This window comes from Cyprinus carpio, chromosome B20 (assembly GCF_018340385.1).
Source record: "Cyprinus carpio isolate SPL01 chromosome B20, ASM1834038v1, whole genome shotgun sequence".
Classification (NCBI taxonomy): Eukaryota; Metazoa; Chordata; class Actinopteri; order Cypriniformes; family Cyprinidae; genus Cyprinus; species Cyprinus carpio.
Genome location: NC_056616.1, coordinates 5,173,229 through 5,196,916, shown reverse-complemented (window position 1 = coordinate 5,196,916; position 23,688 = coordinate 5,173,229). Strand labels below are relative to the sequence as shown.

Here is a 23,688-nt window from a genome sequence, read left to right as displayed (position 1 = left end):
AAAATGGAATGAATTCAAATGTAAATACAGAAATCCTAAGATTCCGAATCAGCCGGTCCGTGTTTTCCAGCGGACTCAGCGCAGAGCAGTGGAGAGCTGGAGGAGATGCTTGATAATGCCATGCTGGAGCAAAGGGGCTCCGGTAGGGGTCTTATGCACATTTATACACGGTCACATTTGCCTCTGTGGGAATTGGATGTTTGGTATTGCAAATAAACTTCTGAATAAGTGAAAATATATTAACGCCTCTGCTCATCCCCAAACACCACCAGTTAAACGTATATTTCAGTATATATATATATATATATATATTTTTTTTTTCTGTTTCAACGCCTCAGTAATTGTTTTCACAGATCGTGCCCATGCAACACACAGTCATCCCCTGACAGGACGGCGCTGGCAAGGGCTCCATCCACGATCCCAAATCTAATGGTGTGAGTGAGGAGGAATCGGTGTGATGTGGGGCTGTGCGCTGCCTCAATGAATAATGTAGATGGGCATCAGCATGCGTCTATAGTCTCTGCGAAAGCACGGACGCTGAGAATCAACGCACACAGCCTTTTCTGCTCATTTAACCGCGACTTCGAGTATGGAAACGGGTCTGGTCGCGAATCATCAAGTGAAAAATGTTGGAAGCGGAGATCCCCCTCCTTCGCCTCATCATCGCACACCTCCACAGCAACAGTCGCAAGCATCATTCCATCAGCAGCCACAGCAGCGAGCCGTGCACAACAACAACAACAACATCAACCCGACACCCGTGCGCGGAGATCGACAGCAGCATGGAGGGAAAGAAAACGCTCTGGAGACGCAGGTCGATCGCCATCCGCGTTTGCTGAACACGAGCGACGAGGAAGAGCGCTCGTCCAAAACCGGCGGGGATCGGATGGGCAGCAGGTACGAGCACTCACACTTTGGACCAACGAGCAACAATAATAACAACAACAACACCGGCGGCGGCGCGTCCCAAAGCGGGAACAGCTCCGTTTCTGAGTTTAATCATTATTACGGGAATGGAAGAGGAGGGCCTTGCTTTGATCAACATGGCGGACAACAAAGCCCTAGGACTGCTTTAATGCATCAAGCACAGGGCAGCATGGATCAAGTGCAAAACTCCCACGAAGGGTATCATAATAATCCGTACAACCACTATCCCAACTACCGGCCGGGGTACGGTGGCGCTGGATACGGTATGATGAGCCCGTCGCGGCAGGGGAACATGATGGGCCCAGGCACCAACTCGCCTACTGCCGCTGCTAGTCATGGCAAGGCTGCTATGGCCTCAACTAACGTTACCCCAGCTCCCGGTGCCAACGTTGGGGGCTTTCAGAGGTTCCCCGGACAAAACCAGCAGCACCCTTCTGGAGCTACACCCACCCTAAACCAGCTCCTGACATCTCCGAGTCCGATGATGCGCGGATATGGCAGCGGTTATCAAGACTACAGCAACCCGCCGCAGCAGCAGCAGCAGTCCGGGATGGGTTTGGGCAAAGACATGAGCTCCCCGTACAGCTCCGCCGCCAGCCACGGCTGGGGAGCACAACAAAGAAGCCACCCGGCCATGAGTCCTGGGAATAACGGGAACGGCAGAGCTCAGGTGAACGTTTTAGCTTGCGTACGTGTGTGTCAAGTTTCGCATGCAGGTCTAGCCGTGGCCTGATGCTACTCGTATTACTAGCTTCCAGTGTGCAGCTTTTATATTTATCCAATGCAAATTATCTGTGTAAAGGGTGGAATAGAATGCTGAGTTTGTTTTCTCCTGTTATAGTTATGATTATTCCGGGGTTTGTGCGTGTGTGTGGATTGACAGGCAGGAGAACATGTCAAGTTCTGCCCAAGGTGACTGTGCTAACGGTGTTAGCATGAGAGTTTAGCCTGCGCTGATACTTTCATTTCTGCTTTAAGATATGCCCGATACAGCGATAAGACATGCTGGGCTGCTTATATTCTCATAGACCGTATAATAATACAGCATTATTACCAAAAAGTCAGTGTTATTGAATAAATGATCGGTCGTGGTTTCGATAAAGAGCTCGTTAGTTCGGTGCCATTCAAATTGTGGAACATTCTAGCATTGCGCTGCTGCTAAATACAATTCGCTGCTTGTGCGTTTCGTTCCCGAGATCAATTGCGATTTTGTGCTCTAATTCTATTTTCCAGATAAAATTTCGATTTCGTTTTCAATGTTTGGTCACCGGTAAGCACTGTCTTTCTGAAACGAATGGCTAGACTGTGGTTTCAGGACAACAGCGCTACTGATTAGCATTGTTAGCTGGCGTTAGCGCCATTGCGGCCGTCTGGCTTCATTATGCAGTAATTAATGTTTTCACATTCACTAGCTGTATTTTAAAACATTTTTCGTACTGGCTGTCTTAAACACAACATATTAAAATATAAAGAAATTATAAGGTGAGGTGGTGACTAAAGCTGTATTCAAAAACCTAAGAAGCTCACTAGGTTTTGAGACCATTAAAGCCCAAACAGTTGACTAGGTAGGTGACACGCTAGGGTTTGTCACTATGATACCCCAAATGCTGTCTAGGTAGTCTGTGCCATAGCTTTTGAGACCATAAGACCCCAAATTGCTTTCTAGGTGGGAAGCCCACTGGGTTTTAAGAATGTATTGCCAAAAAAAATCCTATCTTGGTTGGCAGCTCACTAAGTTATGAGACTATAATGTTGAAAAATGCTGTCTAGATAGGCAGCCTACTTGGTTTTGAGATATAACTTTGGATTTCACAGTCCAGCTGGCAGAGTTTTTCAAGTTCAATTGACTTTGCTGCTTAATATGTTTTTATGCAGGTCCAGGGGGAAAGCTGATGAATCTATTGGAATAGTTTAGCATATATTAATATTCAGCCAGCCAAATGCGGTAGGTTTTGTCTTTGTAAAACAATAGATGCTTGATAGTGTAACAGTTTGGTGTAACAATGTTTTGACAATTTTTTAGTTTGTTGTTTACAACCAGTATGCACACAGTTATGTGTTTTGTCTATTTTGAGTTCTAAATCTGCATTTGTAGACAAACCACAGTGGTTAATTTTTTTCTTTATGGCTTATCATAAGCAAGAGGCAAAAGCTGCCTGCTTTCAGTTCTCCAGTTCTGCATCTGTGCGATCAGATGCTCTTTGGCTCTGGTCCTCCTCTGAATGGATGAGCAGTCCTGACCTTTACACATGCAGATAAGCCATGCTTTCATAGTGGCACATGAAGAACATTAGTGCTGGATTGCCCAGGCTAATCCCAAGGCCTGCCAAGTAAACATGACTGGAAGAGATGCCAAGACACCTGATAGCCCTCACACCCTCCATTCATTCTTGACAAATTTTGTGCAACGCCTTGAGAGCATTTTGGATGTACCTTAGCAGATTAATGATTAACAAAGTCTGTTAACAACATTAAAATATTTGCCTGTTTGTCTATAGTTAATTTAGAGATAGAGAGAGAGAGAAAAAAAAATGCAGTGGGGCTCTCTCATCACTCTTGTGGTGTCCTCATCACATAAACTAAAGAAATGCAGCCACCTTCTTCAATGCTTACCCTTGCACCCCTTTTGATTTTTATTAGATAGTTTTTTTTTTTTTTGCTATAGTGACTGGAATCTGGATAAAATAGTTTTAATCCCCTTCTATTCATGTTAAATGGCACAATATTATAACACTATAATAATAATTATATGTATGTTGCACCGGAAATGTAAAAAAATGGAGCCCCACATATAAATAAACATTTAGTGGTGTCTTTGATCAGGAATAATGGTTGGAATAAAATTGCAGACGGGTTGAATTACATCAGTGAGTTCGTGTTAGGCTGAGTGTGACAGATTTCAATTCTTTAGACACATGAAGATGATGTTGACATTTATGCTCATTTGCATTTTTAGAAAAAGGCTATTATAAGAATAACTTGAGTTGTTAATGGCTTATCTTCAGCATGAAGCCCATTTAAGCGGTCCACTTTCCCCGGGCCTCCAAGTGTGCGTTGCTCTGCCACTCTGGCTCCACGCAAAATGTAATTAGTGACAGATATTCACCAATTTATTATATGTTGTGTATGCGAGACGTTTCACTCCCTTGTAAAAGTTTGAGGATGGCGGGATTTTTGGATGTTTTTGAGTCTTTCATGCTCACCAAGGCTGAATTTATGTGATCAAAAATACAGTAACAACAGTAATACTGTGAAATACTATTACAATTTAAAATAAAATTTATTATTTAACTTTAATATTTGATCAATTCAGTGCATCCTTGGTAAATAAAAAACAAAAAATAAAAAAAATCTTACAGACCACAAACACAAATTTGATTGGTAATGCATTTAAATTATATACACAGATATATACACAAATGATAAATAAAATGCTAAATTTAGAAAAGGTGCAAGCCAATGTTTTGTTACTTAAAAAAACCTGAATGTTTATTATTTACGTTTAAATATCCGATTTATGCTAGTTGTAAGAAAAATCTTCCAAGTTCCAATTTCTTTGTTGACTAGAACTTCAACTGAAGTTCTGAGTTGCTTACAAAGTTTAGTTATTAATAAAATAATGAAACGTTAATAAAGTAAGGCATTATGAATAATGAAACCCTGCCACACTCACTTCCCTAGGTAATTTACATATCAGGGACTAGACCTATATTTTAGGAATCATGAATTTGTTTAATAAAATGTCCTGTTGGATATTTGTGTTGTTAATATTTGTGTTGTGTATGTAGTTACCATTTTATGAAGAAAGAAAACACTTTGGGCTGTTCTGTTTTGTGAATATAGTCACTCTGCTGCACATAATGCCAACAAAGTCATTTAGCTGTTACTATTTTCACAGCATAGCATGACCTTGCATACCTAATTGGTGATTAAATAATGGACTTGATCATAGTGCATCAACGAAGAGTGTTAGGAATAAATTATAGGTGGAAATGGTTTATGCTTATAAAAGTAGGTAGACTCGTGATTGATGAATTTGTTTGTTGATTGGGTTGTAATGTAATGTTAAATTAATGTTATGTTACAATTTATTTTGTCATGGGCTAATGGTAGACAAACTCTTTTTGCTCTAAACTCTCATTTAACAATATAGTTGTCTAGTCAGAGAAAATGTGTGTGTGTGTGTGTGTGTGTGTGTGTGGGGGAGGGAGAGAAATCTGGGATGTCTGGTGTGGCTTATGATGTTTATTTTTTTTGTTTTTAGTGGCTTTCTAGGATTGGTCACATTTTCTGTAAGTGCTGCTTCAATTGGCCTGAATTTGGCAGTGACATGAGAAGATTAGCTTGGATGGCTCTCAGTCTTTCTGGCAAAGATGAGACACTTGAGAGAAAAACTGAAAACCTGCCCCCCCCCCCCATATCAGTCGATGGCACGTTGCCCTGAATCTCTCCATTTACTGAACCGCTCAACCTTATGATTGCTATTTGTATTCCAGTCTGCTCAGGCATAATAGTCGTATGAATGTGTTCATACACCGACTGCCATACATTGGAAATCACCGCTATTGCTGTTCTTTATGCTAACATGTTGATACTCCTCTCAACAGGTGGCACCCATGGACCCTATGGCCATGAAGCGTTCTCAGATGTATGCGATGGGCAACAGTCCCTACTCTCAGTCGGGCGGAACATACCCAGGGCAGGCATACGGATCACCCACTCCTCACCGATACCCAATGGGAATGCAGGGCCGTGGCCAAGTGGGCATGGGAGGGATGCAGTACCCTCATCAACAGGTAGAGCTAATAATTTTAAGTGTTGCAGAAAAAGTCCCCTTCAAATGGAAGTGTCACATGCAGCTTTGATTTCCATGTGAAAAGCTTTGCAGATACCAACATGGAAAGGCAATTTTACGTGGTTGATAGCAGGAAAGCAGCCAAATTTTGGTTTTTAGCCAGGCACCACCCTCGTAATGTCATGTGCTTAACGCTTCAGTCTGTAGAGCTCAGTGCATTGGGAAATGTTAAAATGAATCATGTGAAAGAGTCTTTGTTATCATTTTTAAATGCACAATAAATCACTTATAACCAGGCTTGTGCTAAATTCTACTGAATGTGCCACAGATTTCACAGAATTCACATACATCTACACTTCTAATGTGCCCCTTGGATGTTCGTTTATTAAAGACCCCATAAAAATTGCTTGATGGACGCAGTTTTCAGTCCTGTGATTTTCTATTGAAACAGGAAGTTAGGGGTGATATTAATTTACATCACATTTCGACTTTAATTTACGTCACATTCTTTAACCTATGATTTTTTTTTTATATTAGTGGGAGGCATGTTCTTATAGATAGCAACAGCCAGGTTCCAGAAGTAGAAATTCTAGGGATGCACCGAAATGAAATGTCTTGGCCGAAGCCAAACAAAATTAAACACTGGGCCGAAGGCCAAATACTGTACACGGTTTTTCGATTTTTTTTTTTTTTGCCAGTTTTTTTCACCATTGCATAAATTAACACTGAACATTTTTAACATTCTAGCAGACATTAGCACAACTTAACTTAAGATTAATAAGTTCGTAAAAAAAACATAAGTGTGTGTGTGTGTATATATATATATATATATATATATATATATATATATTTATTAGTAATTTTTGAGACCCCTTTCTTGATTCAGGCATGTATTTTTTGCTGTACAAATAAATAAATAAAGAGAATTATTTTAAAACATTAGAAAATATTTTAGATCCCACTTGGGAAGATGTTTGTTGCACGTATCACAATGTCACATCCATGCTTTGTAAAAATTCATAAAAATTACTAAGCAACTGACGAGTAATGCTGTTTGCATGTATTAGAAAACATAACGTTCTGCAGTTTTATTAAATTGTTTAAGGCCATTTCTCGATTTCAATCATCATACAGTTAACCAGCATCAACCACCTCTTCCTCTTCTCATTGGAGACATAAGATGCAGCACTAAGCAGTCTCTTGCTGTCGGTGCTTGTTATGATTTTTGCATCTTTCTCTGACAATTTTAAAAGCTTCCACACTGCCGACATGTTTGCTGCATTAGTGCGTGCCTCTGTTTGATCATGTCACGTCATTGTTCGGTACAGTTTATTCAGTCTTTTTTACTATTTTCGGCCGAACAATTTCGGTCTGCCAACATTTGGTGCATCCCTAAGAAATTCCATTAATTTTATCCATAGGGAAGAGATTTTTAAACTACAACAAATGTTTAAAGACAGACCTACTGTGAGCTGCAAATTTTTAATTGATAGTTGTTGATAGTAGTCAAATTTCATTATTGCAGAGTGTTTTCTTGCTTTATAAAATAGTTACTACATACATAACACAAATATTAAAGACACAAATATCCAAATTTCCCCCAATCAGAGAATCAAAACAAGAAAATCACACCAAATTAACTGCTTAATGTCTGCCTACTCCCTTGAAGAACTGTGAATGACTTTATAGTCAGCTTCCCTTTGCTCTCAAACTGCTTAAATATTTGTCTATACATTTTGTACAAAACGTAAAATATGTTTATACAGTAAACATGCTTTGAACAGTTTTATATTTATTTGTCCTTTTTTTAGGTTAATTCTAGGGATGCACCGATCATGATTTTTCATGGCCGATTCCGATACCGATTTTTTTCAAGCAAACTGGCCGATTCGGTTACCGATTTCCGATTTTTTTTTTCTTTTTTATTTTTTACAAGAAAGGAAAGTGTGCATAAACAAGATGTTTATTTTGTATTTAATAGGCCAAACTGGCTTTTGGCTATTGAAAACCGTAACCATCTGAAATTAACGGCAGTAACTGCTCAGTAAGTAGCCTACATTTAATACAAAGCTTTTGTTTCTGAATTGGGTTGAAACTACATAGAACTGGCCTTAATTGAAAAGAGTAACTGTAACTGTAACTGTACATGTGAAATTAAAGGCAACAACTGCATAGTTCTAAAATCCACAATCAACACACATTCAATAAGATGTTTCTTAATCAGCATTCCGTATTTGTTTTAGTTTTTAAATTTGGTTTTAAATAAAAAAAGGTCTTTGCCAGTGAGACTAAATAAAAGTATGCTATATAAATAAATTATTCCAATATGTTAAATTCAAATAATGTTGGTGCAAATAAAACAAAGATGCAAAGTGTTTCATTCATCCAATTAAATTAAAAAAAGAAATATGGTGTTGTTTTACATCTTTTTTTTTTACTTGAGCCAATTGTCTCAAGTTAAAAAATATAGATGTGAATCATTACCCTAAAATAGTTTAATTGGATGAATAAAACTTTTTTCCCGTGTGATACAGCAGGTGATTTTTAAATCAAATTAAGTCGATGTAATTTGAAGGTAAAATAAAAATAATCATCCTATACAGAACTGACGTTTACTTCTGGCTTTTCAAAAAAAAAATCCTATTTAGAACACAAATGACATGATTGCGAATGATTATACGTTGTAGTCTGTGTACGCGGGCGCACTTCCGGAAAAACCGGCGAAAAAAGACCAAAAACCGTCCGATTGCCGATCGCGTATTTTAAGCAAAAACCGGCCGGTTCCGATTTATGGCCGGTCAACCGGTGCATCCCTAGTTAATTAAATTATCATTTGTAGTGTTTCATGGGATTGTTTTTATTTCCTGCATTAAAGCCATTAAATACACAGCCTTATACTGATTTTAAACTTTTTTGCTTCAAATCAAAGTTGGTGATGTTGTGATTAACCATGTGGTTGGTGGGTTGGCTTATAACTCTTTAACAAAGACTTCCAAAAACTCCTATGGGAAAAATGAATAGGAAAGATACTTCTGAAAAAAAAAAATTGTCACAGTTATTTTTTTTTTATATCAGTCAATATCGATAAGTATCACTATAAATGTCAGATCTTTATTTCTTTCAAGTTTAAAGCCAGATTTTTGCTCCAAAGTGAAAGTTGTAGAAACCAGACCATTTATTCTCCTTAGCAAAATAAATATCTAAATAGAAAAATTAATTTCTTAGTTTCTGCATGTTCTAATGACTGATATTGTTTCAAATCAAGAAACAGGTTTGGGTTGCCTGATAATATTAATAATAATAATATCACTTTTTGTCTCTTAGAAATGCACATTTGATAGTAGTTTGAGTTAGGTGGAATATTTTTGTAAATAAATAATATTACCATATGGTTTTTAGGTAGCCTATTTGTATGAAAAACAGTAGTCTGAAACCAATCAGTAAAAATGCACACATGCTATAGCTTAATCACAAATACTACAATTATATACCATTACTACTTTAATAAAATTCAGTGTGAATATCCCAAATTTCTGCCATAATACCATGTTGCAGTGAGTGTTACTACAGTAAATCCAGGGCCAGTCGTGTTTCCACTGTCGCTTCTGGAGCTTGATCGTGCCTCGTCGGTGCTTCCTCGGGGCCAACGACCCGGGTTTTTTGTCCCGACGAAAACCTTGGGCCAAAGCGGGCCAGCTGGGGCTAGAGGAGTGGTTATGAACAAAGGCCCATTTAAAGCACTGGCTCGCACTGGCCCGACAGTGGAAAAGCTGCTAGTGTTTCTCATGATTGGCTTTAAACTAGTTTAAATCACAGAGTCATTTGTGTTCATCGCTGAATTCAAGCGCTTCACACTGGATCTCACAGCGCTGCTTAATGCTCGCGTGACTGAAGAAAATGCATCTGCTCTAGTGAGCTTGCTCCGGCCATTTAAACTTTAATTAGAGCAGATAAACGGTCCGTGTGGCGCGATGTAAATGAATCGTTCTTTTTCATTACGCTTTTGTCGCATAAACATTATATCGAACAATTATCGAAATCTTCATATCGTTTTATTGAGGAAAATCATATCGCGATAATTACCGTTATCGAATTATCGCCCAGCCCTAAATTTTGATATGGGGGCTTTAAAGAAATCTGAATTTGCCTTCAGATACCAAAAAGTGTTATGTTCACAGCTCCATTTAACACATCTCCACACTTTTAAATCTATTTTGCAGAATTCCACACATTTTCCTCATATATTCGGCACTAAAAAAATGTGTGTGGGCCTAGTTATGTTACTTGTCTGATGGAAGTGCTCACTTTTTACCATGGCAGAATGTTTTTACCCACCCCAGCTGGCTGCCACATGGGGGACTAGCCTGCTACGATATCTACCTTCTAAGCACATCTAGACTATCAGAATTAGCAACACTGACTCATAGCTCTCAAACAGAGATAGCAGCGGTGCTCTTCATACTGTTGAGTCCACAAGAAACTGAAGTGTCCCACATGCCGGTGGTCTGAACAGTGACAGCCCGAGGGGGAACACAGAGTGTAGTGCAGAAGGAACGACTCTGTTGTGCCTGTCAGCGTGGAGCGACAGTACTCCCAGTGCACCAGAGATGTTGACAGTCTAATGCGCCGCATGTCTGTCAGAAGAGCTTGGCAGGCAGTCTGGTTGGGCTGGGCTGTCCTATTCTGGGTACAGACTGCCGTACTAAATTTAGACTCGAAAGCTGGACTGTGTTAAGTTCAGTGCCACTGCCTCTGAAATAACTGTTCTCCTGATGAAACCAAGGCCTGCATGGGTGGGACAAAAGAAAATTAAGCCAGTAGTACTGTAACCAAACATGTTTCACTTTTTACCACATTGCCTAGGTTAAATTCAATGCATGTGCAGTTTCAATATTGTCTTTAATCTAACCTACACTGTTATTGGATAATGTCCCGGCAGAAAATTACCAGTACATTTTCCTTCAACCCTAAAACACAATACAAAGCTATACGTTGATTCAAAATACAAGTATTATATGGTGAAAAGTCAATATGGAAAATTCCTTCATATTAACATAGCATATTGGACTGAGTGTCGCTTCTGTGTATCTTCGACAAAATATGAAGACTCAGGCTAGAAACATACTTCATGTAAACGCAGGTGTGAACGATTGGCCAGCTGATGAATCTATAATGACATGCCAAAAGAATTCATCTTTAAGGTTGCAGTCAGATACAAATGTACTGAGATAAAAAGACTAGAAACCTCAAATTAAATCAAAGCAACACATTTTTTATTGTGTAGTCTACACAGGCTGCATTCATAAATTTATAGCACAACCAGCATAGTCCATTTTATGTACAAATGGCTCTTTAGAGGTGATTGTTTTAATAATTTGGTTGAAATGACTTGCAAACCATTTGAATGAATTTACCTTTGTTTGTGTGTGTGAATCTTTGCAGGTGAAATCTAGTCATTTCTTTAGAATCCACACAATCTGGAATCAGTTTTTTTGAGGTCAGGAGATTTTTAAATGCAGATTTCACAAAAATTGGTCACAGATTTTTGCTAATCAGTATTATTTAAATGAAAAATTGTGCTATGATTTACGTAGCTAGTTGTTAAAATGTTAGCAGTTTAACTACTGTGCTAGCTGAGGAACTACCAGTGAGATAAATGGGATTGCTAAAAGACAGACTTCTCCAGTTGTTGTAGACCTCCTTGTTCTGACACATTTTAGAAAACAGTGACACGTGAAATCGAAATCGAGTCTGCGTGGCTGGAAGCGTTTGGGTTCACAAACTTAAGTGTGTTTTGGACCTTAGAAACACAAACTGCTATTTCAGCCATCAGCAACTTACTTTTCATTACCTCCAGATCCATTACACTGATCTTTGGTCAGCTATACTGACACGAGATCAGCAGGACAGCAGTCGTGTGCAGTTTCCTCCTGTGATTGCCCCAGGGTACGAACGTGACCTTTTTAGAAAGGAAGATCAGAATCAGCAATCTCCTCCTGGCACGGTGGAATGTAGGAGAGGCACTAATCAAGAAAGACATCACTGAATGCGGCCAGCACATAATGAGATCATTACAGGAGAGAGTTTTGGGGTAATCTCTAACCTGAAGGGCTGTGCGGTGTATTTCTGCAGCTGTTAGTTGTTGCCAATCTCAGTCGAGAGTGACCCTATAATGACTTATATTTACCAGGAGACCTTAGATGACCAGAGGATTTTTACAGCCCTACCTGAAATTGGATGTTTCATCTGGTCTGATACCAAGGGAATCCTGCTGTGTTATTTCTATTGATCTTCTGGCTACCTCTGTTTTGGTCACATAACATTAAAAAAAAATAGAAGAAGACAAAGCTTAAAACCCAGGGGAAAGCAACATTTTTAGGCAGAGGAAAAAAACACAATGTTAAATATACTTATAAAGAATTAATTTATCAACAAAATTCTCCATTCTGGCATTGAAATCCGAAGAACTTCATTCTGCGTTTTTCACTTTCGTCAGGAAGTGAGTTAGCATTTATGTTCAGCCATCTGCCATTTTTGTTCAGACCAGTTATAGCCTATAATATACTGTATGTAGCATCTGGACCAATCAGACACAATTGTTCATTAGATTTAACAAATCAGTTATTTATTAGATTAACAAACAATCACAGACCCCTCACCCAACACCAGACTCGGTGCCTGTATGTCTGTGAACGATCTCCAGGCCAGGACACCTCAGCAAGATCAGATCAACTTTACAACCTAAAAGTATGTAGAGAGAATCTTCCTCCCTACTCAGTTCTCTCTAAAACAGACACATACTGCTATAGCAAATTACGTCTTTCATTAATTCATAGACAATTTTTTCTCTGACTTTCCTATCATGCATATACCCAGGTCTTTGGGTATGATTACTACCTCCTTGTATATGGTATTGTGTATATACTGTTTTATGCATGCTTATGATAGATTAATGTAAACTCACCTGCACCATGTTTGGTCTCTATGTATTTCGTCTTTGGATGATCTAATTGAGAGTGTTTATTATATGTTTATACCTATGCAACATATTAGTGTTCTCCGAATCTTTAGTAGTCTTTGCATCAACATCCAATCCAGTTACATATGCAAATGACCATGTTCGGAGACAAAGAGTGGTAAACTTTCCCTCCAGAAGTGCAAGTCACTATTGCCTCTTTGACCCCCGAGAGGTGTGACCTCCACAGAACTTAAAAGGACTCACTTCAGTGACCCTTCTCAGTTTTTTAGTCTCTTCACTCGTCTCTTATCACCTTCCCATCTTCTGGTTGCTAAGTCCCAGAGGCCTCAACACAGCTCTGTCTAAAGTTCTTTTAGATTCTGAGAAAATGAGGATGCTGAGCTAGAATTTTTTTTTCTGGACCCCAAAGTTTTGTGCCAGGCTCTGGCCTCATGTTTTCATGATTTTCCAAAAATCCTCAGATTCCAGCTGTCGTCTCTCGAGCTCTGTGCTCTTCTCTCATCACCTTCATCTGGGAGAAAACTCTCCCAATCACCACCGAGCCAGAATAACATTGTTTTGAGTTTATCACCCTTGAAACCCGGAAGAACATGAAGAACTCCAACACCACCAAACCTTCAAACCATCAAAACTTTCATCTGAGACTGCATCTGGACACTTGTTCAACGACCAAGGCAATGCAAGTATCATACATTTAACTAAACGAAACAGAGGTTTAGTATAAGCTGTAGACCCCACTGTAAAACGGCACTGATGGTTTTAAGCACGGGGGCTTCTGACTCATTTTCCATAACCGCATTCTCCGGTTTCTCTAATGGCTTCAGTCATCCACTTTAGCTCCCCTTTTTATGTACACGTGAGTGTATGTTTATTTGTTTGTTTTTTTCGACTAATTATGTGTTAGCGTTTAGTTAAATAAAACTTTTGTGTATGAATTACATGAATTTCTGATTCTGTCACTGCTTGTGAATAATGTCCCTTTGCGATTCTGATCCAGCTACATGCTCTGATGCATTAATTCTGTGGCCACGAAAATATCCTTTCTTAGAGTTCATATGAACTTACACTGAATGTTCGCTGGACGAACAGATTAGTTGATGACAATTTAATTCTGCTACAGTTACTACTGGCAGTTCATATAAATAATTGTAATTAATCATAATTAATTATTTATATACCTTTACTTTTTGAGCTAATTTGCTACATATACATACATCATTTATTAGGCTGAAAGTTGAGTTTTAGCAATGTTTTTTAAACTTTTGTCAAAAACTGTACTATTTGTACTATTAACTGTACTGTTTTAAAGGGGTCATATGATGTTGCTAAAAAGAACATTATTTTGTGTATTTGGTGTAATGAAATGTGTTTATGCAGTTTAAGGTTAAAAAACACATTATTTTCCACATACTGTACATTATTGTTTCTCCTCTATGCCCCGTCTTTCTGAAACGCATCGTTTTTTACAAAGCTCGTCATTCTGAAAAGCAAGGTGTGCTCTGATTGGCCAGCTATCATCGTGGTAATTGGCCGAATATCTCAAGCGTGTTATGGAAATGTTACGCCCCTTGCCATACTGTGATGCATGTCCCGGTCAAAACACTGGCGTGACAAGACAATAACTGTGATGCTGTTTACAGGCAAGGCATTTGCTGCATCCAGTGGGGACATAATTACTGATTATAATGACTTTTAACGATGCGCGTTGCATCGCGCCGTGCTGCGTAAACATAAAAACATGTCTGCATTTTGATCGGAGAAACGACAAACAACAAGCACTACTCTACACCAGCAGTTCTCAATTCCAGTCCTTGCACCCCCCAGGTCTGAATATTTTGCATGTCACTCTTTGGGAAATCTGTTGAAGTTTACTTCACTTCGGAATATTTATTCACGGATTTGTGCTATATCATATACCTCTGTAAATAAATACAATTTAAATTCACGTCTCGCACACTTCAGTGCACTTTGAATGGAACATAAACGTTCGCTTCTAACTGGAATCATGGCTGTATATCCTGTGATGTCCACTTCCCAGGGCACTTGTGTTCGAATAGAACAAACATCTGAAGCTATAAGAGAAACATACAAAATGTGCAGAGCAGGGGAGTGCGAGGACTGTAATTGAGAACCGCTGCTCCACACTGCTCAAAACTCACGTTTGAATCATCAGTGGCAAATCCTTTACATATGTAAACATACTCATGAGTACTGTGAGTCAGAACAGCCGGCATTGTAGTCTTCTCTCCCAGGATCAGGAAACAGTCCTCCATAAAATGTGCTGCACACATCTGAATATTTGGGTTGAACTGTTCTGGAACAGTGTTGTAAATACAACTTAACCACTGATTTCTAGTTGGGTCCTCTTTTGGAAGGCCAAACAATTTTCGCTTTCACAATGAAACAGCGTCTCCACGACATGGCGGCGGTGGCAACAGCAAGAATCAAAGGTTACGTCGTCTTTCTTTGTGTGAACATTTGGGCGGCGTTATGCAAATCTTCCCACATCGTGACGTAGACATGTGGGGGCTTGTTTAAACGAGGCATTTCAGGAGTGCGTGGACGAGTCTTAACTTTTATAAAGGATATGTTTTTTTTTTTGTTACTTTAGTCTTTGCAACTTTACAGATCTTCTTTATGCACCAAGAGCTTGTAACACTCCAAAGAGAAAGGAAAACTTGAAATCACATCAAATGACCCCTTTAACAGCCATTTTAGTATGTAACTATGGACAGTAGAATGTTGCTGCATAAACATTCGTAGTTAAAATTATTTCAACTGATGAGTCAAGAGTTTGCAGGTATGGTGTATTTACTATCTTAAAGGTAAGGTAGGCTATTTCAGAGAGGCTAGCAATTGCAAGCTAGCTCTGAAAGCATAAGCTTCCACCCTCCCTGCAAATCCCTGTCCTTCCTCCTTCCCTCTATAGAATACGTTTCCTCCTTCAATGCAAATGAATGCGCATCGGCGGAAATTTAAGAAACAGAGTTGGTGGAGGGTTGAATGCAGTGCTGTTAGATTACCTCATGCCTCATTCACTGGTGAGAAAATTTTACAGTACAAAGCACACAATATTACAATAAAAATGCCTTCCATTCTCGCTTAGTCCGAATAATGTAATGGAGTGCGCTGATGACATACCATGTCTGAGTAAACATGTTGCACAGAGGTATGCAAATACATACGTTGACAGGCAGGTCACAGCCTATAGCCCTCAGATAGAGTGATATGATTGGACGAAAATGTTATGGTCCCACGAGCCATGCCTCCTTCAAAACACATGAACGCGCATCGGCGGAAATTTATATCATCGGGATGTGGAAAGACTTTCAACCAGCATAACAAATAATGTGTTTGAGCCAAATCACTTACTGTTTTTTAAAAGGTGCATTCAGTAATTCTATTGTTAGCATTAGCATCACTGCTAGTACGGATACCACAGAGTTGTTAAACACTGTACACCCCTGATTTTTATGTAAATTACACTGATATTACACAGTTTTAGATTAGTGCTCAACTCAGTAATTTATTCCCTTACCTATCAAAACAGTAGCCACTTGGGTATCGCTACTAAGTGTTTTCTCCATTATCTTTTTTTTCTGCCTTGTGTATGTCATACCAGCATTTAAGCTAGTTTTTTTTTTTTTTTGTCTTTTTCTGTATTCAGGCCTTTTCTTCTTCTTCGGCCATACAGCTACTGATTCTCCTGTTGTTTCTGCTGATGAAGAACAATAAAAAGTCTACATAGTCCATTGTCTAATTTTCATTCTTTGCATCACCAAACAACACTACGCCACTAGTGTATCTACAGAGGTGACAATAGATGAGAGCTAATGACGATCTTTCCAATGTCATGTCATTTCAGCAAGGCCAAATGCATTAAGGGGGTTAACTACACCATACATAATTAAAACACTTTTTATCGACTGTTAGAGGTACTGTATCAATCTCATGTGAGTGTACACCAAAAGCACTATTTCTTAAAGCATAAAACTTTTTAAATTAGCACATTAACTACTGAATGCACCTTTAAATGTGAATTTCTTCTCCACTTATGGCATCAAACAAATTTACTCCTGCATTTTACCTCTGTGTTTGCTCTTTGATGGCATTAGGTGTGTTTAATGAGCGTGTGTGAGCTCAGGTGGTTGCGGATCAGGTACGTGGCAGGGGGCCGCAGGTCCTGTCTGGTGTTTTGAAGGTTCTGAAAGAGGACAGGCCCTATCACAACACAATCAGCAGAAGCCATCAACCCCCCCGAGGAACTGCCGCTGACCATCTGACCGCCTCTCACCTGCCCTGCTGTCCATGCTTCTGACAAGCACAATACATGGCAGAGAAAAAGATTAAATGTGCCGTTTGTGATTGGACACAATCTCTTTGTGGGATTTTGAAGCAATTGTGCGCTGTCCTCTTAAATCCCTTTTTGTTATTTCAGTGATGGAAAGACTGGAAATGCACAGCAGTTATCCTTTTACATTCCCCCCAAATGCTCTACAGATGGTTTCAAATCCGGAAGGAAGGGGTCAGAATATTTACCGTGTATTAGTTAGGCCTACACTGCACATTTTTTTCTTAGTATCTTAGTCTTGTTTAGATAATTTTCCTAGAAACAAATTAAAACACAAATAAATTACTGGATAAATCTCAATCTATCAATAGTGTGTGTGTGTATATATATCTGTGATGGCAGTGTCACACATGATCCTTCATAAATAATTTTAATATGCTGATATTCTGATTTGATGAGAACATTTCCTATTATCCTATTTAAATGATACAGAAAAAAAACAGTAATATTGTGAAATATTATTACAAGTAAAAAGCTAATAAAAAAATAACCGTTTGTTATATGTTGAGAATGGTTGTGTCAAAACCATGATACAGTTTTTTTTTCAGGATTATTTGAATTAAAAAAATAAAATAAAAATAAGAGCCTTTATTTGAAATAGAAATCATTTGTAGTGTTATGAATGTTCTTACTACTACTTTTGATCATTTATTTAAAAAATCTTACCACAAACGTTTGAATGACAGTGCATCTCAGTTTCCACAAAAATATTATGCTCAACTGTTCTCAAAATATATTTCACATTTCAACATGATATTAAAATATATATATATATATATATATATATATATATATATATACAGTGCCCTCCATAAGTATTGGAACAGTAATGACAAAATTGCTTTCTCTGCTGTGGAGTCAAGACATTTGTAAATATGATTAAAAGATGATTATGTGACAAAACTACAGAATGTCACATTTTATTATTAGGTCTTTCAACACATACATGTTTTACCAAATACAAAGGACAGCACTTTTAGAGTTCATCCCACTATTTGATGTGCGCATAAGTATTGAAACAGGCAGATGTAAAAGATTAAAAGCTAATATTTAGGTGCAGATCCCTTTCATGCAATCAGAGCATTGAGTCTGCAACCCATAGACATCACCGGACTCTTGGTCTTATGCTTTGAAATGCTTTTTATGCTTTAAAATGTACAGCCAATTCCAACTGTTGCTTGTTTTGAGGAGTTTCTGTCTTTAGTCTCCTCTTCAGCTGGTGAAATTAATGTTAAATCGGATTTAAATCTGGAGATTGATTTGGGCAATCTAAGACTTTACATTTCTTTGCCCTGATAAAGTCCTTGACTGAACTGGCAGGATGTTTTGGGTCATTGTCCTGATGCAGTATGAAGTGCTTTCTAATGAGTTTGGTGGCATTTTCTTGAATATTGGTGGCCAAGATGATTTTGTACCCTTCCAAATTCATTCTGCTACTGCCATCATACATTAAGTCATCATTAAAATTAAGAGGTGCTGTTCTAGAGACAGCCATGCATGCCCATACCATGACACCACCTCTACCAAGCTTTAACGATGAGGTTGTATGCTTAGGATCATTTGCAGTTCCCTTTTTTCTCCACACTTTTGCTTTCCAGTCACTTAGATAAAGGTTAATCTTTGTCTCATCGGTCCATCAACTCTACTGGCTCACATTTGTGATGAATCTTGCCTTTCTATTTTTGGTGCTGATCAGAGGTTTGCGTCTTGCTGTGTAGCTTCTGTAATTCTGTGTCAAATTCTCCTGTGGACTGTAGATTGACAGAGCATCAGCCCAGCTTTCTTGAGGTTGTTGGTGATTTTACAGACATGTGTTTTAGGGTTCATTTTCACAGCTTTTATGGTTTGTCTGTGATCAACTACTGTTGTTTTTCTCAGCCGATCAGGTTGTCGTTGGTTGCTGATGTCGCCAGTAGTTTGCAAACTCTTGATTTCTCCATGCCCTTTGTTTTTCCTTTAGTTCTAATTGACTTCTTCTTTTCTTTTAGCATCCAAATTGCTTGCTTTTCTTTCAGAGTCGGCTTTCTCATCTTCATCCTGGTTTGTGTGACTTAGAATGCAGAAGCAATGGATATAACTTATAAGACACATTCCCTGCTTTTAATATCTGAAGAATTAATGCAACAGGACACAGCTGAACACTTAGAAAAACCCATCAGGCAACTGTTCCAATATACTCACATCAGATAGGGAGATGAAACTCTAAAAGTGCTGATCTTCTTAGCTGGTAAAACATCTTTGTGTTGAATCACCCAATAATAAAATGTGACATTCTGTAGTTTTGTCTAATTATTTTTTTTGTTTAATGTTATAATAATTTTTGAGGTTATTGTGTTTATATTTTTATGTATATATATATATATATATTTATATATGTATATATATATATATATATATATATGGTGTTCATATATGTATATGTATTTCTCATACAGAACAACCTCCTCGACAACAACTAGTCTGGTTTTAGAAGTTTACATTCAACCGAAACGGCATCGCTGTCAGTTGTTGAAGCCCTAAGACTGGCAAGAGTGGATCTTGCTGGATCTGTATGCTGCTTTTGACATGGTTAACCACCAGATTCTCCAGTCAGCCCTACTGGCAAAGGGCATCTCAGGAACCGCACTCCAGTGGTTTGAGTCTTACCTCTCAGATAGGTCCTTCAAGGAATCTTGGAGAGATGAGGTGTCCAAGTTGCAACATCTAAGTCCTGGGGTGCCTCAGGGCTCAGTTCTTGGACCACTTCTCTTCTTTGTCTACATGGCATCACTAGGTTCTGTCATTCAGAAACATGGCTTTTCACATCACTGCTATGCTGATTTCACTCAACTCTACCTCTCATTTCATCCTGATGATCCAACGATAGTTAATCTCTTTTGAATGAGTGCTTGCTGTTCACTTTCACTTTCGATTTCGCAATCACGCACACTCTGTGTAAAGGAAGATCATATATTTGTCATTGAGCTCAGGATCTGTTGAGCAGCAAATCCTCCAGCATGGTCTGTCATCCATCTCTCCTCTCAACTCGTGATCAGTCAAATCTACCTCCTGCAGCTTGTATTGGATGCAGAGTTGTCAAGTCCGTGTTTTTTTTTTTTTTTTTTTTTCTACTCAGTGTTATTGGGCTACTTTTAAACTGTTGCCATGCCTTGATTTTCCCCCATGGGTTAAAGGTTTGAAATGTTGCATGAATTACATTTGAATGAAATGCTTGTATTGAAACAAGCATTCTACCTATGATAAAATAGATATTAAGTTTTGTGAAGGACGGCCACTGGTTGGAAGCTTTTTAGCTCTGTTTATGATAAATATGCATAACAGTGACTGTAAAATATGTATATTAGGTATGGGAATTACATATTTTGAGTTTTGGTATTTGAGATTGCGCTACTTTGGGCACTTTCGGCATTACTTTAACCACCAAACAACCACACCCCAGCCCCCCACCCGTCCGCACCCACTGTCCTCTTTTTGGAAAACTAAAATATGGTCACCCTAGCTAAAGATGGGTGCCTAGTCTATTTTTGACGGACACCATGTTCAAGCCGCACATAATTAGATAATTGAGGATGTGTTTTAAACGACTGAAACAGCTACAAATCTTGTATCCTTAACGTTCATAACTAGACTTTGATATGATGTATTTCATGAAGCACACTTTTACTGTATTCTGGTAAAAAAAAAATTTTTAAGGTTTGCATATGTTGAAGCGTTCTTAATGACAGCTTTTCTAAATTATATCCTATTCCTAATATAAGACATATCACCTTGCTTACAGTATTGCAGTATATCACAACTAATCGTATCGCAACCCCTGTACTGTGATACGTATCGTATCGGCAGATTTTTGCCGATACACAGCCCTAATATATATACATATATTGCTTACAGTATTGCAGTATATCACAACTGTTTGTTATCGGCAGATTTTTGCCGATACACAGCCCTAGTGTGTGTGTATATATGTTTATTGGACTTTGACTGTGGAAAGAGAGACAGGATGCAACAGGAAAAGAGAAAAGGGAGCAGGACTGGGAGAGGACCTCAAGCTGGGACTCAAACTCGGGTCACCCAAGGCATTGCTGCCCACAAGGCTATGGTTTCGACTTACTTTCTAATGGAAAACTGATTGAGGAAATTATTTTTGCAGTGTAGATTAGGGTTTGTCCTTGCTTGACTTACGTTTCCTCATTAAAGAAGCTCAGAGAACACAGCTCTCAATACAATTCCCATCTGAGCCTCGTGAGTGTATGTGCACGTACCGTCGCTGACATACTTCTGCATGTATTAGAGAGATGAGCAGGAAAAACACATCATCATGGTTCGTGGATTTGTTTTCTGTTTGGTATGAATGACAAATGAGAATTACAGCGGATGAAGGGAGTGGGTAACGGGGGGCTCAGATGGGAGGACAGCGTGCCAATGGCAGCTGTTGCCTTGAAAAGCTCTTACATAAGAGCGTCACAATAACAGCTTGCCGTGAATCAGAGGAGGGGGAACAGTTGTGGATTACTAAAGCACTAACACACCCACGGGGACCCTCAGTGATCAGATGTCTCCCATCATCCCTCACTGGCTACGTTCACACTGCAGCAGAATACAGTTGTCAGTCCTGTTTGGAGTGCTAAATATGAATGTGTTCAGAGACACGGTTTAGTTTTAAAACAGACTGACAACAAGTGACTCTCAACTTGGACTGTCGATTAATTTAATGAAAAATCCCAAAACCTACTAATTAAAAATTCAAATAAATAAATAAATGTTTATGTATTATTTATGAAAAAAAAAAGCTTGGCAAATACTGCTATACTATACAAATAATGCTACAAATGTGGGAAAAAGGGTTCAAACATAAAAATTATATTCTAAACCAAAAAACTAAGGATTACTTAACATTTAAAGGAGATATTAATATTACTAAATTAAATATTATAATAAACAAAAATGAAAGTACAGACTAAATGTTAACTGGAGCACACTCGTTCCCATAATCCTTTACAGTGACTGCTCTCGTAAAAACACAATTACGTGTTACGTGTTGAATTTTAAACCTGCATTCAGTGTCTAAAAATATTTTAACAAAATACATATTTAGTCAAAGCTCCTAACTGGGAAAGTAAACTACCTTTGTTTGAAGTGCTAAATTTCAAACATTCTGAATATCCTATGCTATTTTTTATAATTCATTTTGTACACATGAATGATGAATAATGATTCGCCATTGTGAAATTACATGACTGGTGGATTTTTTTCAGCAGACACAGACTGCCAAATTTGTTGTTGATTTTTTTAAAATTATCTTTTATTATCAATTAGTAGTTGTAGACCTACTCTCAACTGGATGCACAACTCATATGGGCTGTATCAACAGCAATGCTGTGGACAAATAGATGTCTGTTTTCTGATGTAAGCACTTAGCGGGATATTTTTTTGCTGTCAATCACTAATGCTAGGGCTGTCAACCTCTCTCAAGCTGAAAAATGACAGAAAATAGCAGCATATTGTGGTTGGAAAGCAAGACTAAACACGTGTCTGGCTGGAAAAATCCAAAGAGAAATATTTGACCAAATATCTGAAAGAATAAAAGGAGCAGGAGTTACTAAAAAAAACAACGGAATAAAATTAAAATCATTAAAGACACAATAAAAAGTGCTGCACAGTAGAACTCAATGCTATTGGAAAACTTGACGTCATATTTTATTTTTCTGTGATATTGCAATATGAGGAAATTTTGATAGTTTCCATAGTTTTTTGACCAATTCATCAGACTGACGGTAAAATAATGGATTTTTTAAATTGTGATCATAATTAAATAAAATGCAATAATACTATTATTGTAAACAATTACATTTTAATTTATAGTACAACTGTAAAACTAGAATAGTAGTAATTACATTTTAATTTCTTCATTTTCTAACATTAAACCAGCTTTCATTTTGGCAATTTACAGGCACATAAATATGTGCACTGCTGGTTTCAGAGTGAAACACGTCACCGTCTTCCTAATTTTCACACATGCAGCTCATGATATACGGTATTTCAGCATTTCGATTCACAGTCAACTTCCTTGTCTCATGACTCATGAGTGATCAGATGTTTTGAAACTGTCATCTTCAAACTGTCATTGTCACTGAATCAGAGTTTTCAGTCAATTCATCAGTTTGCATCATCTCAGATGTGTTCATGGAAATCCTGATTTATTTTTAACTAGAATTATACTGTATTTGATTTAATTTTTTTAAGTATTAAACATTTTAATTTGAATTGGCTGAAGTGACTTTTTTTTGTCAAAATGATGGTTCCTCAGGGTGAAAAACATTTTAGACATTGAGCAGTATATTGAATATCATCAAAAGGCACATACATTTTGTATATGTTTTTTAAAGGTACATAGACAGCTCTACACTCTTAAAATATAATTCTTTTTTTTTTAAATAGAACTCTTGATGCCAAAAAAGGGGCTGTTTACACAACAACGTTTTCAGCCAAAAACTGGAAACTTTTTATGCATTTTACCTGTTCGTTTACATGACAGTGGCATTTTGGGGACTGAAAATGCATATTTTTGAAAACGGGTTTCAAAGTGCAAGTTCTTGAAAACACCACCGTTATCGTTTCTGTGTAAACACCCAATAC

At 38.1% G+C, this 23,688-nt stretch overlaps 1 protein-coding gene across 5 annotated transcripts in view; it reads left to right on the top strand.

Moving 5' to 3' along the window:
- Positions 1–342: 342 nt before the first annotated feature.
- Positions 343–23,688, top strand: part of LOC109113276 (AT-rich interactive domain-containing protein 1B-like) — an 849,861-nt gene continuing 826,515 nt past the window's right edge. For 2 of the 5 annotated variants that reach the window (XM_042746442.1, XM_042746441.1), the window contains exons 1-2: positions 344–1,597; positions 5,535–5,723. In XM_042746442.1, the coding sequence (XP_042602376.1) occupies positions 590–1,597; positions 5,535–5,723 (1,197 nt within the window). In that variant the 5' untranslated portion in view covers positions 344–589. Of the gene's footprint in view, positions 1,598–5,534; positions 5,724–23,688 lie in introns of all 5 variants that reach the window. The other 3 variants (XM_042746446.1, XM_042746444.1, XM_042746443.1) reach the window with 2 other exon arrangements.